The sequence below is a fragment of the Thamnophis elegans genome, chromosome 2, assembly GCF_009769535.1.
Source record: "Thamnophis elegans isolate rThaEle1 chromosome 2, rThaEle1.pri, whole genome shotgun sequence".
NCBI classification, from domain to species: Eukaryota; Metazoa; Chordata; class Lepidosauria; order Squamata; family Colubridae; genus Thamnophis; species Thamnophis elegans.
This window is the reverse complement of record NC_045542.1, coordinates 144,521,659-144,548,347: the sequence shown is the minus strand read 5'-3', so window position 1 is coordinate 144,548,347 and position 26,689 is coordinate 144,521,659. Positions and strand designations below refer to the sequence as shown.

At 43.7% G+C, this 26,689-nt stretch overlaps 1 protein-coding gene across 1 annotated transcript in view; it reads right to left on the bottom strand.

Annotated features, from left to right (window-relative positions):
* The window catches only part of CAMK1 (calcium/calmodulin dependent protein kinase I), a 61,505-nt gene that overhangs the window by 14,061 nt on the left and 20,755 nt on the right, over window positions 1–26,689 (bottom strand). Inside the window, 4 exon segments of the mRNA XM_032212034.1 lie at window positions 6,124–6,262; window positions 7,085–7,159; window positions 20,016–20,039; window positions 20,041–20,145. Of these exon segments, the coding sequence (XP_032067925.1) occupies window positions 6,124–6,262; window positions 7,085–7,159; window positions 20,016–20,039; window positions 20,041–20,145 (343 nt within the window).

The window sequence follows — 26,689 nt, the reverse complement described above, 5'->3', positions numbered from 1 at the left end:
TCCAGAGGATAGGCTTAAGATACAGAAGGATCTTGACAAACTTGAACATTGGATGCTATCTAACAAAATGAAATTCAGTGGTGAATAAAGTATGGTTCTGCATTTAGGCAAGAAAAATGAAATGCACAGGTACAGTATAGGGGGTACCTTGCTCAATAATAGTAACTGTGAGAGGGATCTTGGAGTCCTGGTGGACAACCATTTAAATATGAGCCAGCAGTGTGCAGCAGCTGCCAAAAAAGCCAAAACAGTTCTAAGCTGCATAAACAGAGGGGTAGAATCAAGATCACGTCAAGTGTTAATACTATTTTATAATGCCTTGGTAAGGCCACACTTGGAATACTGCATTCAGTTTTGGTCGCCACGATGTAGAAAAGATGTGGAGAAAGAGTGCAGAGAAGAGCAACAAAGATGATTAGGGGACTGGAGGCTAAAACATATGAAGAACGAATGCAGGATCTGGGTATGTCTAGTTTAATAGAAAGAAGGACTAGGGGAGACATGATAGCAGTGTTCCAATATCTCAGGGGTTGCCATAAAGAAGATGGAGTCAAACTATTCTCCAAGGCACCTGAGGGTAGAACAAAAAGCAATGGGTGGAAACTAATCAAGGAGAGAAGCAACTTAGAACTGAGGAGGAATTTCCTGATAGTTAGAACAATTAATCAGTGGAACAGCTTGCCTCCAGAAGCTGTGAATGCCCCTACGGGGAAAAGGGCGGCATATAAATGTAATAAATCCAATCCAATCCAACACTGGAAGACTTTAAGAAGATGTTGGATAGCCATTTGTCTGAAACAGTATAAGCTTTCTTGCCTAGGCAGAGGGTTGGACTAGAAGACCTCCAAGGTCTACTATTGTATTGTATTGCTCCCCATCTTGGTCTACCACTGAGAGTGTCTCTTTCATTTTTGGGACAGCCTCGGGCATAGAGGTGAAGGATAGATGAAGAATATAGAAAGCTGCATACGGCATCTGGGCTGATCCCATTTGCCGATCAGCAGCCCCCGGGAAGTATTGGCTGTGTGCTCATTCATTTGTGGCATTTGTGAGGGGCCAAAGACCAGGCCATCCCTTTATGTAAACTGCATGCACCTGAGGAGAAAAACATAACCTGCACTGCCTAAGGGTCCTGCAGAAAACATGCAGAGGTTCCCATTAAAAAAAAAAAGAAAAAAATTAAAAGCTGAAAATCTTTACCCAGGTTCCTTTTTTCTCCTATTCCACAATTCCTGTATTTTGCAGTCCATGCACTCTTTGTCACAAGGACTAGAATTGCAGTTCGGAGAAAGAGAACTGAAACCGTTTATTTGAAATCTCTTGCAAGTTCCATGAGGAAGATTAACCCACCACCCTGAGTAGTCAAATTGCGACTACCAAAGTTCACAGAATTTATGGAAATTACAAATGTAGCTGAAGAACCTAAGAACTAAGAACTAAGTCGCCCCTAAGGAAATGAGTGAGGGGAGAGGACCATTTACAACCCAGGGAAAACATCACTCACTGTATAGGTGGTCCTCGACTTACAACCACAACTGACCCCCCCAAAAAAAATCTGTTGCTAAATGGGACAGTTGTTAAGTGAGTTTTGCCCCATTTTAGGACCTTTCTCGACACATTTGTTAAGTGAATCACTGCAGTTGTTAAGTTAGTAACATGGTTGTTAAGTGAATCTGGCTTCCCCATTGACTTTGCTCGTCAGAAGGTCGCAAAAGGGGATCAGGTGACCCCGGGACACAGCAACCGTCATAAATAGGAACCAGTTGCCAAGCATTCAAATTTTGATCATGTGACCATGAGAATGCTGCAGCAGTGTGAAAAATGGCCATAAGTCACTTTTTTTCAGTGCCGTTGTAACTTTGAATGGTCACTAAATGAACGGTCATAAGTCGAGAATTACCTGTAAGGGTATGTGGGAATGACTCTGGGTGACCAGAGGAAGAGCCGCAGGTGAGCCCATGTCAAATAAGCAGCAGCTGTGCCCACAGAAGGGGTGGGAGAGTGGCAAACATCTCAGAAAGGCCCCTCCCTATTTTATGAGGCCTTTCAGTTTTAATGCCCTTCGGAATAATATTATTTTTCTTAGTCTTGTAATCAGTTTTTATGTGTGTGGGTTTTTACAATGTATATCACCTTGAACAACTATTGACATTTAACAAGGGTCAGATTCCAAGGTCCAGATAGCTAACAGAGCTATCATTTCAGGTTATTCTCTCCCCCCCCCCCACTCTCCTTTCCTCTCTGTTTCTCTCTTTCTCCTTCTCTTTTTCTTTCTCTCTCTCTCTCTTCTCTCCCCCTCTCTCACACACACCATCCCTCTCTCTTTCTCCCTCTCCCCATCTCTCTCATCTCCCTCTCTCCTTTCCTCTCTTTGTCTCTCCCTCTTTCTTTCTCTCCTTCACTCCCTCTCCCTCACACCCTCTCCCTCTTTCTCATCCCCCTCTCTCCTTTCCTCCCCACTTTCTCTCTCTCTGTCCTTCTCTCCTCTCCCTCTCTCTCTCCCTCTTACCCTCTCTCCCCCTGTCTTATTTCCTTTCACTCTCTCCCTCTTTCTCTCTCTCTCTGCCCTCTCCTCTCTCTCTCTCCCTCCCCCCTCCCCTTTCTCATCTCCCTCTCTCATTATCTCTCTCTCCCTCTTTCTCTCTCTCTGCCCCTCTCTCATCTCTTTCTATCTCTTCCCCCTCTCCCTTTCTTTCTTTCTTTCTCTCTCCCTCCCTCACACCCTCTCCCGCTCCCTCTTTCCTTTCCTCTCTCTCCCTTTTTCTTTCTCTGCCCCTCTCTCTTTCTCTCTCTCCCTCCCTCTCCCTTTCTTTCTCTTTCCCTCCCTCCCTCACACCCTCTCCCTCGCTCCCTCTCTGATCTCCCTCTCCCTCCTTCTCTCTCTTCCTCCTTGCACCCCCCCTCTGAGCTCTCTCTCATCTCCCTCTCTCTTTCTCTCTCCCATCTCCCTCTCTCTTTCTCTCTCCCCTCTCTTGAGAAAAAAAATCAAAGAGGAATAAGCTAAGAATGTCTGCCTCTTTGACCTGGCCAGTGAAGACTCCTCTACCCTATACCTCCACACTCCACTCCACCCCATCCCATCCGACTTGTTAGTATGAAGGAAAAACCCACCCCTATATTTTTCAAGTGGAACAAACAGTAGAAGTTTATGCTTCCGTCATTCTGATAGTTAAATGTCTCTAACAACAAGGAAAGGACATGCAGGGCATTTCCTCAATCTGGAAAGGACCAGCTTGCCTGATATCCCTTCCGAAACAAAGATGAGAAGAAACTGAGCTTATGGAGCTATATTTCTAAAATGAAATAAATATCTATACATCTGCCCAGTAAGAGCCTTCTTCACAAATCTCGGGGGCTTTTCTAATCCTGCCTTGGCAATCAATCTTCAGACACCGAAAGTAGCAATTATTGGCACCATCACATTCTAACGAGTGGCAGGTAAGGCTTGCTTTGCATATTTGGCAACGTCTGACCTTCAGTTTAACTGCATTGGGTTAGAATTTCTGGGCAAATGTACAGCAATTTGTAACATTTGCATTTCTAGCCACTGTTTGGCACTGTTCATATGAAACCACTATTATCGTTTGTCATTTCTGCAAGTATAAAGGAAAAGGTTGGCCTGCAACTCCCGAGAGCTGTAATATATTTATCTGATCAGTGCACAAATACATTTTTTTAATAATTACATTTTCTCATTTTCTCTCTTTACATGTGCTAGATTAAGAGAGTAACAGGATGTTATAAGTGTAAACATTTTTTGTGCATCCTACGGCTTCTTCCTCCTTATTTATTAGAATCTATATCACATTTACATACGGTACATACAGGATAGAGCTGGAAGGGACCTTGGAGGTCTTCTAGTCCAACCCTCCTGCTCAAGCAGGAGACCCGATACCATTTCAGACAAGTGGCCTGTCCAGCCTTTTCTTAAAAAACCTCCAGTGACAAAGCACCCACCACTTTTGAAGGCAAGCTCTTCCATTGGTTAATTGTCCTCACTGTTAGGAAGTTTCCCCTTAATTCCAGATTGCTCCTCTCTTTGATTAATTTCCATCCATTGTTTCCTGTCCTGACTTCTGGGGCTTTGGAAAATAACTTGATCCCCTCTTCTCAGTGGCAGCCCCTCAAATACTGGAATACTGTTATCATGTCAGTCCTAGTCCTTCTTTTCCCTAGACTAGCCATACCCAATTCTTGCAACCATTCTTCATATGTTTTAGTCTCCAGGGTCTTAATTGTCTTAGTTGCTTTTCCCTGCACTTTTTTCAAAGTGTCTACATCATTTTATAATGTGGTGACCAAAACTGGATGCAGTATTCTACGTGTGGTCTTAATAAGGTTTATAAAGCAGTACTCATACTTCGTATGATCTTGTCTCTACGCCTGTTTATGCAATCAAGGGTTGCATTTTGGCTCCTGCCACACACTCCTGGCTGATATTTAAGTGATCATCTACTAGGACTCCAAGATCCATCTCGCACTTTGACCTTTGGGAGGTCACCCAATCACTATGTCATCTTTATTCCTGCAGCTCTCTTTCTACAGATATAATATCTATGGATAACCACATCTAATCAACGCCTGTCGTCTCTCTCCCTCTCTCTTTTATCTGTTTTTAGAACTAAGCACTTTAGTTTAAACATTTTGGCTTTGAATTTCCCAGAATTAACATGTGCACACTTACCAAATTAAAACCAATTAAAACCTAAAATAAATCTGAAGGTTTTTCAGGTTGGAGGTTTATCACAACTGATTTCCTGCTGCAAGTCACTCCCTATCTCCATCGATCTGGTTGCTATTAACCCACAATAACCACCATTTAGTTCTACAAGGTGAATTAGAGAGGCTGATTTCCATCAAGTAATAGTTTCTTTGCAGAAATGTCTATTCGGATTCCCACCAGACAGCTTTTGAGAAAATAAAAAATGGTCATAAGATTTATTTCTATACATTTTTATTTAAGCTCGTCACAGTCAACTCTCCAGTTATACATTTCCAACATCACTGCTGGAAGATTTTCGAATAGAATAGCAGAGTTGGAAGGGACCTTGGAGGTCTTCTAGTCCAACCCCCTGCCTAGGTAAGAAACCCTATACCACTTCAGACAAATGGTTGTCCAACATCTTCTTAAAAACTTCCAGTGTGGGGCATTCACAACTTCTGGAGGCAAGTTTTTCCACTGATTAATTGTTCTAATTATCAGGAAATTTCTCCTTAGTTCTAAGTTGCTTCTCTCCTTGATTAATTTCCACCCACTGCTTCTTGTCCTGCCCTCAGGTGCTTTGGAGAAAATTGAGACTTTTTTTTACTTTTTTTATTTTAGAAAAGTGTTTTATTGTTTTCTTCAGTACGGAGCATTTATGATCAATAAGTGCAGAAATGAGCAATTCACAGCCAGATCAAATGCCATTTTTATATTTTTTTATCATCAGGATTTTCATAAATAACAAATAATATAGGGATGAGCCAATATATATTTAAATAAATACAACTTGGCATGGATCTTTAAGTGTAGGAGAATGTTAACATCACACACATACTGTAACTATAATTGGGAGAGGAAGGATGGAGGACATTGGCTATTTTATACTGGAAGAATACCTTTACCTGCTTTTTAAAAATAAAAAGAAATCCCCATATAGCAACTGATAGCAGGAATTCCCAAAGGTGCTTTTTCAAAAGGCAACTGGACTTTTTTTTTCTTTGAAGATGTTTCACTTCTCATCCAAGAAGCTTCTTCAGTTCTGACTGAATGGGGGAGGATGGAAGGGTTTATAATCCTTGCAGTCCTCTGGTTGTTAGCATTACAACATCTGATCCTTTAGCACTAATGACCAGAGGACTCCAAGGAATATAAATCCTTCCATTCTCTATCATTCAGTCAGAACTGAAGAAGCTTCTTGGATGAGAAGTGAAGCATCTTCAAGTAAAAACAAAGAAAGTCCAGTTGCCTTTTGAAAAAAGCACCTTTGGGACCACCATGACCTGGAAGTTTAAGAATCTCCATTGACAATTGCAGGACTTGTCCTTAGTTTACCCCTCAGTAAATAGCTTGTGGGAATACCTCTAAATGGGAGGAGGACTACAACATGCAGATACACCTGGCCACGTTCATCAACCCACCTTGAGGTCGCGGTGCACAATGCCCATGTCATGCAGGTATTTAACAGCATCAAGGATTTGGCGGATCAGCTTGCTGGCATCCCGCTCTGTGTAAAATCCCTTCTCCACTATCCTGTCAAAAAGTTCCCCTCCAGAAACCCTGCCAGAAAGAGAGAGAATACAAGTAAGATCTATGCAGACAGATCCTTGCAACCCTCCAACATGGATTAGGTCAATGATGTGATTGGGTAAACCTTTTAGGCTTGGCATATCAAAAATTCAGAAAATGCTTAACTTGACTCTGCTGGTGTATCTCTACCACACCCAACAAAGGAGAAGCAATTTGTCAGTGTATAAGGCTTCATGAATTGGAATAGACATGGAAACAGGTCAGCCAATCAGGATTTTTTGGTTCAGAGCTTAGGTTCACTGATATGTCTGTCTGTCTGTCTGTCTGTCCTTCTAGATTCTGAGTTCTGATTCCGGCTTCTACTGCAATGGGTATTGTATATAAAGAAGTTTCTTATATAAATGAATCTTGCTGAATTACCATATTTTTGGAATATAAGACGCACCTTTTTCCCTCAAAAAAAGAGGCTGAAAATCTGTGTGTGTCTTCTACACTGAATACAACAATTTTTGCCTCCCGAAACCCTGCCCCCTTCACCAAAATGGCCGCGCATAACTTTTAGGTGGCTTTCAGATAGCTCCTGGGGACTGGGGAGGGCAGAAATGAGCAAAAAAACAGGCCATTTTTTGCTCAATTCCCCCCCCCAACCCCCAGGAGCACTCTATAAGCCTCCTAAAGGCTCTGCATGCCATTTCTTTGGACAAAAAATGGGCTGTATTTTGCTTGTTTTTGCCCCACCCCCACCCCCAGGAGCATTCTACAAGCCTCCTAAAGGCTATTCATGCCCTTTTTTTGGGAAAAAAACAACAACAAACAGGTCCGTTTTTCCTCCTTCCCAAATTTTCAACTTACAGCTGCATGATGAGGTAGAGTTGCCCTCCACTCTCGTAGATGTCATCCAGGGCCACTATGTTCGGATGCTTGATTCTGCCAAGAGGGGAAAGACATTTTAATTGGGAAGTGCTACAGATCTCTAAGGAAATCTATTTCATTTTGCCTCGATACGTTCTAATGTTGATATTATTGGAAAAGAAAAATCCTCTATAGATCAGCTCAGAAATGTCTTGCCATGTAAAATACAAACGTTACTCTTCATGGGACACAGTGTTATTGAACACAGATAGTCCTCCAGTTACGAACACAGCTGAGCCCAACATTTCTTTTTCTTTTTTTTTTAAAAAGGTTTTTTTTATTTTTGAATACACACAAACAGGCAAAACACACACAAAAAAACCCCACAAAACCACCTTCCATTACAAGTTGTAGAAAGCGGGGAGGTGCAGTCAGGGGAGGCAGGGGAGGCGGGGCCTCACCAGTGTCATGAGGAAAAGAAAAGAATAATTAAAATAATTAAAAAGGCTAAGGTAGTTGCTGCCAGACTCCAGAGTCACAGTGACTCTGAGTCTGCTTAGTGCTAACTGCAGGGGGAGACGAGAGAACTATGGGCCTCCTTTGCATAAGGAATTTTTCGCCTTTTAACCCTTGCTCAGAGTTAATTTCCTTATGCAAAGGAGGCAACTGATTCTCCCACCTCCTGATCTGGGAGCAGCAAATCGTGCCTAAGTACAGGGCGGGGCATAACCTTTTCCTAGGGGGTCACAGCAACACTTGTAATAACAACACAAATAATTCATACACCATTCGAAAGCCCATCAAAAACTGAGTTTATTGACACGATTTAATAGTCAGTATGACCACCATTAGCCCTTCGAACAGCATTCAAACGAGGTGGATAAGAACACAACAAATCTTCAAACAGTTCCGTTCGATTTTCCAGATTTTTCAACACAGTTTCCAAATTCATTCTCAAAGTTTCAACCGAATATCGATTTTGACCTTGCTCCTGAATCATCAGAGCTTCCACTTCATCCTTAATTATGGCCCCAATGTTCTCTGCCGGATTGAGATCTGGCGAATTGAGATCTGGCTCCAGCATCGCGAGCCTCTCGAAAGGCAATGCATTTTATTCTGTCAATGATCCTTTGTTCTTCCGAATCGAATTTTCCAGCCATTCTTAAAGCAAATTTAACATTTAATAGCTCATTCAATTCAGTTTTTTATGGGCTTTAAAATGAGGTGTCGCGGAAGTTGTAAACTGCTGTCGATCTTGCTGTGACCCCCTAGGAAAAGGTTATGCCCCGCCCTGTAAGTTGCTTTTTTATTTAATTTTTTACATTTTCATCATAGCGGGCAGACAAGAGGAGAATTGAAATCCACAGCTGGAAAAGGTATGTGGATCGGATGGAGGGAGGGGGGGATTCAAAATTATTGTAATTTAATTTGTAATTTTTTATTGTGAGGAATTTGTTTGTGTGCGTGTGTGCGTGTGTTTCTTTCTTCACAGCGGTGGGGTCGGAGGAGGTGGGGGGGCGAGGCAGCAAAGCGCGGCAGCGGTAGGGACGTTCTTGCCGCTGTGTCCAACAGGCCAGGCATCTCGCATTTATGTCTGCCATAAACGCGAGACGCCTGGCCTGTTGGACACAGTGGTGGAGGGCTGGCGCTTGCTTTCTTTTGCCAGGCCCCTTGCACCCGCATCCAGCCCGCTGGAGCTCGCCGCACCGGGGAAGGAATGGTCTGGGTGGGCTGGCTGGCTGGGGAGGGGGAATCATGGCCGCTCAGGCCCCGGCGGCAGGGCTTTAAAGTGGCGGCAGGGCCCCGGCGGCAGAGCTTTAAAGTCCTAGCACCGCGTCCGCCAGATGCGGTGTCGGGACTTTAAAGCCCTGCCGCTGGGGGCCTGCTGCCACTTTAAAGCCCTGCCGCCACGTCCCGCTCTATGGCGGACACAGCGCCGGGACTTTAAAGCCCTGACGCCGGGGCCCTGACGCCACTTTAAAGCCCTGCCGCCGCGTCCCGCTCTATGGCGGATGCGGCGCCGGGACTTTAAAGCCCTGCCTCCGGGGCCCTGCTGCCACTTTAAAGCCCTGCTGCCGCGTCCCGCTCTATGGCGGACACAGCGCCGGGACTTTAAAGCCTTGCCGCCGGGGCCCTGCCACCACTTTAAAGCCCTGCCGCTGCATCCCACTCTATGGCGGACGTGGCACCGGGACTTTAAAGCCCTGCCGCCAGGGCCCTGCCACCACTTTAAAGCCCTGTCACCACGTCCCGCTCTATGGCGGCCGCGGCAGCGGGGCTTCAGCGGGGCTATCGCGTTTGCCTCACCAGCCATGAAGCTCACTGCATGTCACTGGTAGAAAGTGTGTCAATTGGTTACAAAAACGTCCGTACATCCCTTCCACAGTCATCACCTACAATTCATATCAAATCATATATAAATAAAATATATTTATATATGTAACTATCATCATACCTCAACCTTCATTTGACTATAATTGTTTTTACATCCTTTTATATAAAATATTCCAGATTTAAAGCAAAAGTACATAATGGTATTCCATTAGCTCTTCCCAATATCATCCAATAACATTACATCTTTATAACATGTTCTAAATAAAAATTGGTTATATTTAATAACAGTTTCTAAGCCTCCTTTCGTAGTCACCATTTGCAATTTATATCAAATTTCCTCTTATCAAAACAATATATATATATGAATTATTATCATTATCAATTATTTAACTATATCCATTCACTTCATTTTATACATAATGCTCTAAATTTAACTAAATTTGACTTAATTTTTTATTATAAGCCTTCATTACATCAACCTGTGTCTTTCCAGTAATAGTGCAGTCTTATGTCTCTTGCCATTTGTGGCATTAGTATTCTGGTTATTTCCTTAGTAAGTTTTGTATGGACTTAAATTTGAAAACAGAAGAGAACAAGCGGCGAAATTAAGTTACATTAGACATTGTGTTATCCTTTTTTAAAATATTCTTTTATGGATGGAACTTTTGCAAATGTTTCCTATTCTTTAAATTGAATGGATTAGTTTTTCTTCCACTTTTTATATTCTTTTTTATACCTATGGATTAAAATCTTTTTCCTTATTTTTATAATGCTGGATTGGATGGGTTTTTTTTTTGCTCCATTTAAGAATTTTGTTTTCTTTCAGCCTGGAATATAAAGAAGATATAAAAGGAATACAAAGAGGGCTGTAATAACAGAGGGAAAGGAAGTAACATTGCCACTTGGAGACTGGAGGCTTGGAAGGCTTGGAAATATTGTTTTTTTTCTTTTTTCACTTTGATCATTTGACTTTGCATTTCAAGGTTCCTCAACTTGTTTTCAGAGAGTGATAATGAGAAGAGCATGGGTTGTTTATATAGGTGCTCTTCAGGATCTTTATTGGCAGCTGGAGTGGAGTGAAAACAAAGCCTTGTCTTGAAAGATTCTAAATGAACTTGCTTTAAATTTAATAAAAAGTTTTGAATGCCAGAGTGGCAGTGTTTACAAGTTGGAAGAATGGTGCAACATGAAAAAGAAACCTTTACATTGCAAAAGATTATGTTTGAAATTCAAAAATTATTAGAAGTAACAGAGAAAATTGAGAAGAGATTGGAGAACATAGATCGTAGAACAGTAAAATTTGATGGAAAAATTGAGGATGTTCATCAAATGAAGAAAGTGGAAGTCAGAGTTCTAAAAATTGAAGGAAAAAATAAATAAAGAGACAAGAAAATTGTTGATACTGACAGTGAACTAAGCGTGGTTGGAAATGGAAAGAGTGGAATATGGAAAGGGGAGATAGATGGACTGGAGCTCTATCCCAGATTTCAAAGTATAGAAGAAAAGAGAGACGAATTGCTGGAACTAAGGAGAGAAATCTAGCCCAACATTTCTGTTGTTAAGTGAGATGTTAGTGAAGTGAGGTTTGCCACATTTTATCAACTTTCTTGCCACAATTGTTAAGTGAATCACTGCAGTTGATAAGTTAGTAGTCCGGTTGTTAAATAAACTGGGCTTCCCCATTGACTCGTTTGTCAGAAGGTCGCAAAAGGGGAACACATGACTCCCAGACACAGTAATGGTCATAAATATGAACCACTTGCCAAACATCTTAATTTTGATCACATGACCATGGGGATGCTGCAAAGGTCATAACTGTGAAAAACAGTTGTAAACCATATTTTTCAGAATATAAGATGTACTGGAGTATAAGATGCACCAAGGTTTTGAAGAGGCAAATAAAAAAAAAAAGGTTTTTGCACTCTGCAAACCTCCCCAAAACGGCCCATTTTTTGCAAAAACGGACCCGCTTTTCTTCCCAAAAAAGGCATGAATATCCTTTAGGGGACTTGCAGAATGCTCTTGGGGGTGCCCCCCTAAAATGAGCAAAAAATGGCCCGTTCTTCACGAAAACGGGCCCATTTTTTGTTCAAACTAATTGCATGCATAGTCTTTAGGGCTTATAGAGTACTCCTGGGGGCTGCGGGGGGCAAAATTAAGCAAAAACCAGCCTTTTTTTCCACTCATTTCTGTCCTAACCAGCGCCCAGGAGCTCTCTGAAAGCCTTCTACAGGCTCTGCATGGTCATTTTGGTGAAGGGGATGTGGCTTTGGGAGGCAAAAAAATGCTGTATTCGGTGTATAAGACGCACCCAGATCTTCAGCCTCTTTTTTGAGGGAAAAAGGTATATCTTGTACTCCGAAAAATATGGTAACTTTTTCCGATGCCCTTGTAATTTTGGAGAGTCACGAAGCGGATTGTTATAAGTCGACGATTACCTGTCCTGCACAGCAGCAAAAATAAATTATGCACTCACGTTACTATATGCATTTTTGTTATTTTCAGATGGGGAGAAGTTGCCCCACAAAACTATGACATTGTTAGAGTTAGTCTTATTCCTCAGTGGTTGGAAGGTTTAATGCCATGGCCAGGATTTTGTCATATTGTCAACTGAGACCACGTTTGGAGGATAATTTAATAAAATTTGGCAGCAGCCAAAGAATGAGATTTGGAAGAGCTTGGAAGAGAGAAAGCACATAAGTTAAGAAAAAGCACACAGCCCATCCACACCCCATTTGACTAACAAAGGCACCACAGGCTGGTCCTTGGCTATTTCCAGGTTGGCCCCCTGGGCCAGTTGGAAGCTGGATCCGGCCCACGGGTCTTAAGTTTGACACCCCTGCCCATAGAAGATCAAGAACATTTGACTGATTTGTAACAAAGGACTGGTACTAATAGATGCCCCACTGAGAAACAGTAACTAACATATATAAACCTCATTTGAATCCACTCCTTGATTTCCATTTGCTTTTTAAATGACCAATTAAGTTCCTTTTTGTTTCTAACTTGTTTCCCTGTTGTTAACTTAACCATGGATTACTCCATTAGCTTAAAGTTCTCTGTGTGAATACTGTTGCATAAATTAACCGAATAAGGCTAAGGCTCAAAGCATGCCAGACTGAAAACCCAGCCATCTCTTTGGGATTCAAGCTGTCTCCTGAACACAGCCTCCAAATCTTTTCATTTGTTTCCCCCATGTAAAACCTTTACCTTCCCTCGCAAAGTCACTTAGATTCTTTAATCAAGATGCAAGGCTTTCCACGCAAGCAACTGGGGAATTACAATTATTGCCCTTGCTACCCCAATTTGCTTGTTTATGGTAAGAATTAATGAGCCATGGCACAGAAATGACAATAGAAATGCTAAACGGGAACTAGAGAAATCACTGTAGATCTGAAAGGGAGGAAAGAATACAAGCATTTTTTAAAAAAAAATTGGCAATACATTGTTGTGCAGATCTGTTTGTTGATATCAAATTGGCTTTGGTTTTGATTGCTTTTGAAAGGGCACTTCAACAGAAGTGTTATCTAAAGCAGGAATAACCAACCTGTGACTATCGGTTGCAGGCAGATTGGACAGCTAATAATGTGGCCCCACAAGATCGTAAACTTTTAACATTATTATGTGATTCTAAAAAAATATATTATATATCTTATATGCAGCCCAAAACAATTCTTTTTCACTAAATACAAGCCAGGCAAGCCAAAAGTAAAGCACCCACGATCTAAAGTAAATAAGCATTAATTGTGTAAAGATCACTACTAAATATGAAACTAATCAAGGAGAAAAGCAACTTAGAACTGAGGATAAATTTCCTGACAGTTAGAACAATTAATCAGTGGAACAGCTTGCCTCCGGAAGTTGTGAATGCTCCAAAACTGGAAGTTTTAAAGAAGATGTTGGACAACCAGTTTGTCTGTATAGGGTTTCCTGCCTAAGCAGGGGGTTGGACTGAAGACCTCCAAGGTCCCTTCCAACTCTGTTATTCTATTCTATTCTATTCTATTCTATTCTATTCTACTCTACTCTACTCTCTTCTATTCTATTCTATTCTATTCTATGATACAATAAATATGTTTCTATGCCAGGTAGCAGGAAATTACAGGTAGTCCTCGACTTATGGCCATATTTTGAGCCCCAAATTTCTGTTGCTCAGCGAGACAGTGGTTAAGTCAGTTATGCTCTGTTTTATAACCTTTCCCACCACAGTCATTCAGTGAATCACTTCAGTTGTTAAGGGAATAAAATGTGGAATCTGGCTTCCACGTTGACTTAGCTTGTCAGAAGGTCACAAAAGTCATTATGAACCAGTTGTCAAGCACCCACATTTAGATCATGTAATCATAGGGATGCTGCAATCGTTGTCAGTGTGAAAAATGACCACAAGTCTCTTTTTTCAATGCCCTTCCAATTTCAAATGGTCATTAAACAAACGAATGGTTGTAAGTCAGGACTACCTATACATGGTCTCAAAGGAATTCATGAAATGTGCAAATTTAGATCCTAAAAATGATTTTCACCACTAAAAAACACCCTTCACCAAGTCCTTGGCACCACACTACAATAGTCATTTTTATATGAGAAAAAGAGGAGATGGGGGGGGGCAACTATTGAAAACTTCTACTACCACTGCTACATAGTGAAAGAAATGGATACTAAGGACATTTAGAAGTTATTCAAGGTGCAATTCAGGAGGAAAAAAAATCAGCTCTCCTCCTACCATGATTAAAGGTAAAGGTTCTCCTCGCACATATGTGCTAGTCAATCCTGATTCTAGGGGGCGGTGCTCATTTCTGAAGAGCCAGAGCTGTCTGGAGATGTCTCTGTGGTCCTGTGGCCGGCATGACTAAACGCCGAAGGTGCAGGGAACGCTGTTACCTTCCCACCAAAGGTGGTTCCTATTTTTTCTACTTGCATTTTTAACGTGCTTTCGAACTGCTAGGTTGACAGAAGCTGGGACAAATAATGGGAGTTCACTCTGTTACGCAGTGCTAGGGATTCGAACCGCTGAACTGCCGACCTTTCTGATTGACAAAGCAGCCATTGAGCCACCACATCTCTACCATGATTAGCAGGAAGCAATAAAAACAGATACAGCGAGCAGGGAATATTTTAATTAAAGATAATTAGAGCAGAGGTAGGTTCCTGCGGATACTACTACCGGTTCGATGCCCAAAAAACTTTGTGCGTGCACATTTGCACTTAAAAAGGTCTGCGCTTGTGCTCATCATTTAAAAAGGAAACAAAATTACATTTTTTTCAATGAAGATTGTTCTGCGCATGTCCAGAACAGAAAATAAAGATGTTGCCGCCCATGAGAAAGCCGGTAAGGTCACGTGTCCAGCCGAGTTACTACCTATTCGGCTGAATCGGTTCTTACCAGTAGGAACCCACCTCTGAGATAGAATCTTGAAAAACTTCAACAAGATTTCACCAGTCCAGACTGGACAAAGTACTGATACAATTATTTTTTTTAAAAAATAGTGCCCAAACTGAAGTATAAAAAAGAATAAAATCTATAGAGCTGCAAGAATTTGGCAGATGGTTTGTCTGGATGTTTTAAGGAAAGACAGCAATACAAAAGAAAAAAGCAATGGCAAACTAAATATGGCGTTAACCAGGAGTGGGTTCTGGCCAGCACTATGCCAGTTCGCTCGTGGGTGCCCTTTGCTCATCGGCGCGCTTTGTATGCTTGCACTGGATCAGTGGTGAGTTTCAAACAATTTTGGAACCTACTCTGTGGGTGTGGCTTCCTTTGTGGGAGTGGCTTGCCACCCATGTGACCTGGTGGGAGTGGCTTGCCAGTCATGTGTTATTAAGAATGCAAAAATAAAAAGTTGATGCTCTCATGTTATTATTTTATTCTACAGCACTGAAAAGAGCCAGGAGTAAATGCTTTTCTTTCTTTCTTTCTTTCTTTCTTTCTTTCTTTCTTTCTTTCTTTCTTTCTCTCTCTCTTTCTCTCTCTCTCTCTCTCCTTCCTTTTGTCTCTCTGTTCCTTTTATCTTTTTTTCTTTCATCTTTCTCTCACTCTTTTTCTTTCTTTTTCTTTCTTTATTTATTCCTTTCTTTCTCTTTCTCTCTCTCTCTCTGTCAGTCTATCTGTCTCTGTGGGAGGGGCAGTGGGGGGTTTCAAAAAAATTTGGAACCTCTTCTGTAGGTGTGGCCTGCTTTCCGGGTCCACTGGTGGAACCTCTTCTAACCAGTTCGGTAGATTTGACGAACCGGTTCTACCGAATAGGTGCGAACTGGTAGGAACCCACCTCTGCACTGGATGCACCCTGCTCACGCATGGACAATTCAATGAAAATTGTTCTGCGCATGGACAGAACTAAAAAAAAAGATGGCGATGGTAGCAACCGGAGGACCGGTTCGGGGGAGTGGCCAGCCTGGGTCACTGCTGAGTCTGCGACCCAGGATGGCATACCACTACCGGTTCAGCCAAACTGGGCCAAACCAATAGGAACCCACCTCTGGCATTTGTTAGCTAGAGGCAGCAGATAAGATACTGAACAAGTGTACTTTCACCTCACTGTTGCCTTTATCATGTTATCTAATGTTTTCTTTTATGACTTTTTAAAACAAACTACTTGAGCAATAAATCATTGGTCCCAGAGAATTTGCATAGCTCTTTCCTCTTAAATGAATTTTCCAGCTTGCCCATTTCAGCTCTCCGTTTGGTGATAGTTGATGCCAAGCAAGCGCAACCGATCACTTGAAAACTCACGAGTAGATCTTGGTAACACTAAGAAGAGCTCCAACTTCGTAATGGACAGCGAATGTGACAGTTTCAGTTGAATAGCCAGCAAAGGGGTCATTGCCAGAGGACGCAGATAGGGTGCCCTAAGGAAGCATGAGCAATGGATGGTCACACGGCTTGTTCTGGTCACAAGAAAACACTGCGTGGTGCCAACCTGAACTATTTTCAGAAAAGCTGATATTCCACATCAGATAGGGTAACTAAAAAAAGGATATCTGGCTGTTGCAGAAGGCCACTGATGTGCTCGCTTTGAAGCGGCTGTGATATCATATCGGGGAACTATCACTCCTCAACCCAATTCTAAACTTCTCACTTCAAAGTAGGCTTCCTTGGGCAAAGGGACTGCAAACGGAAGGAAGGAAGGAAGGAAGGAAGGAAAGAAGGGAAAGAAAAAGAAAGAAAGAAAGAAAGAAGAAAGGAGGAAGAGGAAGAAAGGAAGACAAGAGAGAGGGAGGAAAAGAGGAGGAGGAAGGGAAGAGGGAAGGAAGGAGGAAAGGAAGGAAAGAAAGAAAGAAAGAAAGAAAGAAAGAAAGAAGAAAGTAAAGGGGAAGGAGGGAAGACAGGAGGGAGGGAGGGAGGGAGGGAGGAGGAAAAGAGGAGGAGGGAGGGAGGAGGGAAGGAAGGAGGGAGGGAAGGAAAGAAGGAAGAGAAAGAAAAAGAAGAAGGGGGAAGGGGGAAGGAAGGAAGACAGGAGGGAGAGAGGAAAAGAGGAGGAGGAAGGGAGGAGGGAAGGAAGGAAGGAGGGAGGGAAAGAAGGAAAGAAAGAAAGAAAGAAGAAAGGAGGGAAGGGGGAAGAAAAGGAGGGAGGGAGGGGGGGGAGGAGGGGGGAAAAAGAGGAGGAGGGAGGGAAGGAAGGAAGAGAAAGAAAAAGAAAGAGGAATGGGGAAGAAAGGAAGATAGGAGGAAGGGAGGAAAAGAGAAGGAGGGAGGAGGAGGGAAAGAAGGAAGGAAGGAAAAAGAAAGAAAGAAAAGAAAAGAAAGAAGAAAAGAGGGAGGGGGAAGGAAGGAAGACAGGAGGGAGGGAGGGAGGGAGGGGGAAAAGAGAAGGAGGGAGGGAGGGAGGAGGGAGGGAGGGAAGGAAGGAAGGAAGAAAGGAAGGAAGGAAGGAAGGAAAGAAATCTAATCTCTACCATTTGGGTAAGACAATTTTTCCCAATTTCAATGTTTTAGTGGATTAGAGATGGAATTCAGCAGGTGGAATGAATAGTGGTGAGGGTCCCTTAGGGATACTACGTTACAAGTCACAATTACTTTTATAGGGGAAGTGAAGAGTAATCAAACATTTCCTAGGGCTACTAGAAAAAGTTGGGAACTAACTACTGGCTTAGACCACATTTAATTAGACCTAAACAATACATTTTCATTAGGTCTTGGAGTGGATTTAGGAATGTCTTTTTACTAAAGGGCTGGATCGAGAGGGGGGCAACTATAGTCCCTTTACAATCTGTGGACTTCAACTCCCAGAATTCCTGAGCCAGCATAGACTCTATGGAGATTCTCTATCATCCAGGTCATGGTTATCCCCAAGATGCTTTTTCCAAAAAGGCAACTTGATTTTCTTCATTTTTTCTTTGAAAACATTTGACTTCTCACCCAAGAAGCTTCTTCAGTTCTAACAGAAACTAAAGTTAGAACAGAAGAAGCTTTTTGGATGAGAAACAAAATGTTTTCAAATTAAAAAAAAAACAAGAAAGTCCACTTGACTTTCGGAAAAAACACTTTTGCAAATAAGTCCACAGGCCATAAAAGGGCCATAGCTGCCCACCCTTGGGCTACATGAATTGTGATGATACAACTATGTGTATTTATTCATGCACCCTCCTCACGTGCCCCGAAGGAAAGTAGCCCATTTGTTTTTGACACAAAATGTTCAAGTAAAAGAATTAAAATCCTGTTAGCCCTTTCCTTTTTTTTTACCTTGTGGTATTTTAATGCTTTAAGCCAGGGGTTGGTGATCTTAAACACTCAAAGAGCCACAAAGGTCTTAACCAGAATTCCCCATTCAATTCTGGAGCTGACCGGAAGTCCGGTTTCCCCACCATAGTCTTTTCCTAGTGCGGCATTCTTTTTCCTCTACCTGTCCTAACCAAAAGCCCTATCAATTGTGGAGCTGACCGTAAAACCCACCCTTGCCATAGAGTCTCCTCCTGGTGTGCCCTGCTTCCCCCCCACTAAACCGGAAGCTCCTCTCAAAATTATGGTGCTGACTGGCGATAGGGAGCCGCAGCAGAGGGATGAAAGAGCCACATGCGGCTCCAGAGCCATGGGTCGCTGACCCCTGCTTTTCCATCACTCCAATCCTGTTCTACTGCTAGAAATGGCCTGATCGAAGGACAAAATTGCTTCAAGCAGCCGGAAATACAATTTCCAGGGCTAGACCCAGGGGTGGGTTCTGGCTGCCACTACTACTGGTTTGGTAGTAAAAAAATTCGCGTGCTCAGCACGTGTGCGCATTTTCATTTAAAACAATTTGCACAGGCGCACAACATTAAAAAAGCGAATTAAAATTACATTTTTAAATGAAGATCGTGCAGAACAGAAAACCAAGATGGCGCCACCGATCATAGAAATGGTACGGTCACATGATCGCTGGAGTTACTACCTATTCGGCTGAACTGGACCGAATAGGTAGGAACCAGTGATGGGTTGCACGCAGTACACCCCAGTACAGGCGTACCGGAGCCTGCCCGGAGCACTGGGTACCGTTCAACTTATTCATTGAGTTCATTGAATGACTTTTTTGAAGTTACAATGACCCTGAAAAAAGTGACTTAAGTTATGACTGTTTTTGACCATTGCAGCATCCCCATAGTCACATGATCATAATTCAAATACTTGGCAACTGACTCCTATTTATGGTGGTTGCAGTATCCTGGTGTCATCTGATCACGGTTTGCAACCTTCTCACAAGCAAAGTCAACGGGGAAGCCAAGATTCAATGAACAACCAGGTTACTAACTCAACCATTTCAGTGATTTACAACGGTGGCAAGAAAGGTCGTAGAATGGGGAGTTAGCCTAGGTTTCGCTTAGCAACAGAAATGTGGGGCTCAATTGTGGTTGTGAGTCGAGGACTACCTGTGCCAGGATTTCTCCTTTGCCCTGCTGCTCACTTATGCAATAAAAAAAGGCAATGTGCCACAAACATGTAACATTCTTTGCACATTTGCAACTCGACAAAGAAGCAACAAGCAACAGGACAACGTTCCTAACCAGAATTCCTCATGATGTGTGAAGAATCAAAATCTCGGACAGATGCAATAGAGCAGGGGTGTCAAACTCAACTTCATTAAGGGCCGCATCAGGATTGTGTTTGATCTGGGTGGGGGGAGTGGGCGTGGCCAGGAGCTTGGCTAGTTCAAATGTCTTGCAGTCCTCTGCCAGCAAAGGAGCTCCATTTTCGGCTGCGATGGCCTCCTGCGGCCCTCTGCCAGGGAAATGGACCCCGGGAGAATCACACACAGCCTTCCCAAGTTCCGTTTTCATTGGCAGAGGGCTGCAGGAGGCTATCGCAGCCGAAAATGGAGCTCGGGAAAGGCTGTGTGCAGCCCTCCCAAGCTCCCTTTTTGCTGGCAGAGGCACTGTGGGCCGGTCCTTCGCTGTTTCCAATCCAGCCCCATGGGCCGGATCTAAGCAGCCCATGGACCAGATGCGGCCCACGGGGCTTGAGTTTGACACTCCTGCAAGAGAGATTAGTTGCTCCTGGTTTGCCTTGCTTTTAAGCTTTCCAAAACAAGGTCGATTGGTCCCAGTTCGGAAAAGATCCAGTATCTATTTTTCCGATCCAGACTGATAAGGGAAGGAAGAAAATGAGAAATGAGGAGAAGGTACCACGCACTTGTGCAGCACGGCAATCTCGTTTCATGCTGGTCTCTTTTCCTTCTAGCACCTTCTTGGCAATGCATTTGATGGCCACCAATTTCTGAGTCGATTTCTCTTCTGCCAGCACCACCTCTGAGAAGGCGCCTCTGGAAAACAAGATGGATGGGGAAGAGGAAAAGTGAGACCTCCCTGGCCAGGAGATGCCCCATTTAGATGGGCATCGCCTGCTGCAGAGTGCCAACGGATGTAACATGTTTGAAGTCCAGGAAGCAAATGAGGTCCATCAGCCCAGCAAAGCAAAGGGGGGGGGGAGAAAAGTAAAAAGGAGGGAGGGGGGGGTCAAAGCAAGTGACCTCACTCTTTGCTCTGCCCTCTTCTCAGCACCAACCTCCCCCCTCCCCCTTACACCCGGCTGGATCTCTCACACAGCCGCTGTCACCACAGCAACCTGCAGAATCTCAGCTATTTATAGGAGAACATGTGAGAGATGGCATTGGGCAAGGAAGGAGAAAGAGAATGTGCCAGGAAGAGCGGAATCTGAGCTTATCAACCTGGCAGGCAAAGTTGGTATGGAACCACAGAGATCCAATCGGTTTCAACCTCAGCGGTAGTAAGATCTCCCTGAATCTGCAAACTATGGGGGGGATGAGAGCAGAAAAACACACAATAGGATGGAGATCCCACCCTCTAGGTTAGAAGTGGAACAAGAACAAGGATAAGTAGGGCGTTCTTTCCACTTGGATGGAGAAATACCTGGACCTCAAAACCAGAGGCGTACAATTCAAGCGCGCACCCTCATTCTTCTGGAAACAGGCGCCCTTTTTTTCCTGAAAGACTAGTCTGTGCTTTGTTCAGAATAAACATGCAGTAGGCAAGCAAACAGATCTCCCTCTCTGTTGCGATTGCAATCACATCTGGTGGAGTGCTGGCAGGAGGTAGGGAAAAGAAAAAGAATACATCCAACTCCTGGAGAAGGGCGGCATACAAATAACCAAATACAAATACAAATACAACTCGGTTTTCTATTTGGAAACCGCTTCTTCTGGATTTTGTGCTTGAGAGAGAGAGAGAAAAAGGGATTTGCTGATTAGATATGTTTGTTGTTATAGATATGGCTGGTACATTATTAAGAATGCAAAAATAAAAAGTTGATGCTCTCATGTTATTATTTTATTCTACAGCACTGAAAAGAGCCAGGAGTAAATGCTTTTCTTTCTTCTTTCTTTCTTTTTCTTTCTTTCTTTTCCTTTTTCGTTCTTCTGTTTTTCTTTCTTTTTTCCTTCCTTCCTTCCTTTCCTCTCCTTACTTCCTTCCACCCTTCCTTTTTTCCTTCTGTCTGTCTTTCCTTCCTTCCTGCCTTTTTTCTTCCTCTGTCCTTCCTGCCTTCCTTTTTTGCCTGTCTGTCTTTCCTCCTGTCCTTTTTTTCCTTCTGCCCTTTCCGTCCTTCCTTCCTTCGTTCCTTTTTTCTTCCTTCTGGTCTTTCCCGTTCTTCCTTCCTTTTTTCCTTCCTGTCTTTCCTTCCTTCCTTTCTCCCGCATCCCTCTCTAATTTATTCCATACTTAGCCTCATCCATGTCCCCCTTAGTTTCATTTTCATTCACTTGGTAATTTATAAATTTAATTTTAATTTAAAAAAAAAAAGAAGATGAAAGGGAAACGACCCAATTGCACGCCCAGATTTGATACCCGAGGAACAGCAGGGAAAAACAACATGGGTGAAAAATTAGTTAATTTGAGAACCACAGAAGAGAAAAGGTCTGGTGCACCCCTATCTCCATACCCACCCATATTTACACACTGATATGTCCGCCATCCCGTTTAGCCCCACCAGATGAATCCAACTTGCCAGCTGCTATTTATGGCCTGGGGAAAATTATGTTGGATGAGGAAATGAACAAGATCTGGTTAGGATGGTGACCTGATGCGGCATCTCCGACGAGCCTTTTAAACAGGCCTCCTTTGCTAGGGAACAACATGACATGACCTCCCAAACAGCCGGTGGGCTTCCCAGAGGGACTTGGCTGGCCAGTGTAGAAAACAGGATGATGGATTAGATAAGCTTTTGAGCCAATCCACAGGGGCTCCCCTAATGCTTTTTATACATAAAACAAGCTGCACTGCTAAAAACAAGGCTGGCAAACGCTAATGGATGGGCTGCGCCCTACTTTTCTCTTCCAGGGGTTAGGAAACATGGGGAGGAGTGCTGGGCTCAGTTCACGTAAGGTACAACAGCATCCATTCATTCCAGACTGGCTGAGTATAAACAAAACAGCTCCCATTTCATTTTCTTACACGTAGTTGTTATTATATGGATCATTACCATATTCCCCTAAACACGCATTCATACTCTTTAAACTACCATAAAGGTATGATACGCACAATGGCAACTCAGGAAATGCTGGACCTGAATAAACAGGAGCTGTGCCCTGCTGCATCAGTGATATAGCAATAGCACTTAGACTTATATACCGCTTCACAGTGCTTTCCAGCCCTCTCTAACCGGTTACAGAGTCAGCCTATGGCCCCCAACAATCTGGATCCTCATTTTAACCACCTCAGAAGGATGGAAGGCTGAGTCAACCTTGAGCCTGGTGGGAATTGAACTGTTGAACTGCTGGCAGCTGGCAGTCAGCAGAAGTAGCCTGCAGGAATGCATTCTAACCACTCTGCCATACTTCGTGAATATTTAACAAAAGATACCCCAAAATCTCAAAAGATTAAAATATTCATAATTATGGCATGAGTTTTTGTGGGCCATTGGATGCAGGGCCATCATATTTAAGAAGAGTCTATGACAGGGGTCATGACAGAGCCTATGATCCTGACTGCTCTTTAGAAGGCCAGATCCTGAAGATAAAACTCAAATACTTGGCCACCTAACAAGAAGGAAGGACTCACTGGAGAAGAGCCTAATGCTGGGAAAGATTGAGGGCAAAAGAAGAAGGGGACGACAGAGAATGAGGTGGCTGGATGAGTCACCGAAGCAGTAGGCGTGAGCTTAAAGGAACTCCAGAGTATGATAGAGGACAGGAGGCCTGGAAGAACATGTCCATGGGGTTGCAATGGGTCGACACAACTTCCCAACTAACAATATATGACAGGGGTGGGGAACAATGGTCCTTTTATGACTTGTAAACTTCAACTGCCAGAAGCATTAAAATTTCCATAATTATGAGTTTTTGTGCGCCATTGGACGCGGGGATCAGAAGATAGAGGTTCAAAATGACCACCATATTTAAGAAGAGTCTATGACAGGGGTAGGGAACAATGTTCCTTTTATGATTTGTGAACTTCTACTCCATGCTGGCTCAGGAATTCTGGGAGCGGAAGTCCACAAGTCATAAAAAAAAAACCATCGTTCCCCACCTCTGATCCATGACAACTCAATGTCAGAGAAAAATAGCCTGTTGTGTACTGATCTTATGGAAAATAATGCGTATGTTGACCACACCTTTATTCTGAACAGCATTGGTGAATAGGGACCTCACGTTTCCAGCTCCCTATTGCACAGCAATGCTGGAAGAGAAACAGGAAAAGGACAGACAGGCTTTGGGTTTTTTGAGGTGGAGCCATATTGATTTGTTCTCTAATTTTACCCATAAAGGATCATATTCAGTTCCTTTGAAGAAACATCCGTTTCAAAATGGCAGTCGGCTTATCGGAATTTACAGCCTTGCTGTCTCCAGAGTGAAGCTTTTCACACCCAGCTTAAAATAACTAGTCACCTGGAGTGAATCCTCTTCCTCAAAATAGCAGCAGTGACGAGACTGTGACATATTTAAGTTGCAGCCCACACCTCCTGTCAATATTACAAGATCCTATGCTAATATTTGAGGCCACGAGTAGCCTGAACTCATATTCATCTGTTGTTGAACCAGTCCCTGACTCTAATTCCAGAGGCAACGTGTGGGGCAATTTAACAAAAGAAAACAAGGAGCTTTGTATTCTGGAACAGCGGCCATTTTCCTTCATGGCCAGTTTGCCAACCTTCTCCAAGCTGATCCATTCCGTGAAGCCTGGACCAGTAGTTCCCAAACTTTTGGGGGGTAGGGGACCCTTTAGAAGACATTTCTCCCCCTACGGAACCCTAACTCTATCCCTGGTTTTATTAAGCCTTATTATTAAGAACCATAACTTCTTTCATCTACTCCTATTGGCTGAGTGCTTGCATAATGTAATAGGTTGAAAATGAAGAGAAAACATTTTTAAGTATAACCTTTATTTTGGTACAAGATAGTTGGCCCTGCATGATTTTATTTTAAAATCTGTTTAAATTTGATTTTTTTGAGATTTTTCGCAGAACCCTTGGTTGGATTCTTAGAATCCAACTGGAGACATGTGAAAACCCACAGCATCCATAGACATCTGTGCTTATAAGGCTGCGGTGGCGTAGTGGTTAGAGTGCAATACTGCAGGCTACTTCTGCTGATCACCGGCTGCCAGCAGTTGGCAGATCGAATCTCACCAGGCTCAAGGTTGACTCAGCCTTCCATCCTTCTGAGGTGGGTAAAGTGAGGACCCAGATTGTTGAGGGCAATAGGTGGACTCTGTAAACCACTTAAACAGATCTGTAAAAGCACTGTGAAGCAGTATATGTCTAAGTGCTAGCGCTATTGCTATACCTTCTAACACAAAAATAATCTGAAGTAACTTCTGAAGGCTGCATAGTTAGGGATAGTACTTTTCTTGCAGAATATGGCAGGTAGTTTCTGCTCTTCCACATCTATTTGCAGTCATGAATATTGGAGAAAATACAGATACTCCTCGACTTACAAGAGTTTCATTCAGCGACAGTTTGAAATTGCAACAGAACTGAAAACAGTGAGTTATGACCATTTTTTCATGCTTTATGACCATTGAAGTATCCCCACCCACGGTCACATGATCAAAATTTAGGTGCTTGGCAATTGGTTGATATTAATGACGGTTGCGGGGTCATGTGATCTCCTTTTGCGACCTTCTGACAAGCAAAGTCACGGGGGGAAGCCAATTCACTTAACCACTGTGGTCAGGACTTAACAACTGCAGTGATTCACTTAACTGCGGCAGAAACGTATTATTCTTTTTTTTTTTGTTTTTTTTTTAGTTTAATTTGTAGGCCGCCCTTTTCCCTGAGGGGACTCAGGGCGGCTCACATAAAACCGGGAAAGGGGAATACAGACATCAAGATAGAAACATTAATAAAATGGTAGGCACATACATTCATCATTCGGGAGGGGCAACTATCCTTATCCCCAGGCCTGACGGGCGAGCCAGTTCTTCAAGGCTATGCGGAAGGCCTGGACGGTGGAGAGGGTACGAATCTCCACGGGGAGTTCGTTCCAAAGGGTCAGGGCTACTGCTGAGAAGGCCCTCCTCCTTGTGGTTGCCAGCCGACACTGGCTGGCCGATGGGAATACGGAGGAGGCCTAGTCTATGGGATCTTATTGGTCGCAGGGATGTAATTGGCAGAAGGCGGTCTCTCAAGTATCCAGATCCACTGCCATGTAGGGCTTTATGGGTGATTAATAGCACCTTGAAGCGCATCCGGAGATCGACAGGCAGCCAGCGCAGCTCGCGGAGGATAGGTGTTATGCGGGTGAATCGAGGTGCACCCGCAATCACTCGCCGCGGGCTGCGTTCTGCACTAGCTGAAGTCGCCGGATGCTCTTCAAGGGCAGCCCCATGTAGAGCACATTGCAGTATTCAGCCTAGAGATCACAAGGGCCCGAGTGACTGTTGTGAGAGCCTCCCGATTCAGGTAGGGTCGCAACTGGCGCACCAGGCGAACCTGGGCGAATGCCCCCTGGTCACAGCCGTAGGGTGGTGGTCAAATGACAGCTGTGATCCAGGAGGACTTCCCAAGTTGCGAACCCTCTCTGAGGGGTGTAAAATTTGACCCCCCAGCCTGAGTGGTGGAATATTAGTCAAATCTTTGGGGAGGAAAACACAACAGCCACTCGGTCTTTTCTGGGTTGAGCACAAGCTTGTTAACCCTCATCCAGTCCATAACGGCCTCAAGGCCCCGGCCCATCACATCTACCGCTTCATTGAGTTGGCACGGGGCGGACAGATACAATTGAGTATCGTCCGCATATTGATGGTATCTAATCCCGTGCCTGCGGATGATCTCTCCCAGCGGTTTCATGTAGATGTTGAATAGTAGGGGGGATAAGACCGAACCCTGAGGCACCCCATAATTTAGGGGCCTAGGGGACGATCTCTGCCCCCCCACTAACACCGACTGCGACCTGTCCGAGAGGTAGGAGGAGAACCACCGTAACACGGTGCCTCCCACTCCCACCTCCCGCAGTCGTCGCAGAAGGATACCATGGTCGATGGTATCGAAAGCCGCTGAGAGGTCAAGGAGGACCAGGATGGAGGGATGTCCTTCATCTCTGGCTCTCCAGAGATCATCAATCAATGCGACCAAAGCGGTTTCTGTGCTGTAACCGGGTCTGAAGCCTGACTGGAAGGGGTCTAGGTAGTTTGCTTCCTCCAAGGACCGTTGGAGCTGGAAGGCCACCACCTTCTCAACAACCTTCCCCAAGAAGGGAAGGTTGGAGACTGGGCGATAGCTATTAAGAACAGCTGGATCCAAGGATGATTTCTTCAGGAGGGGTCTCACCACCGCTGCTTTCAGTGCGGCGGGGAAGTTCCCCTCCCGAAGGGAGGCGGTTACAACCGCCTGGATCCAGCCTCGTGTCACCT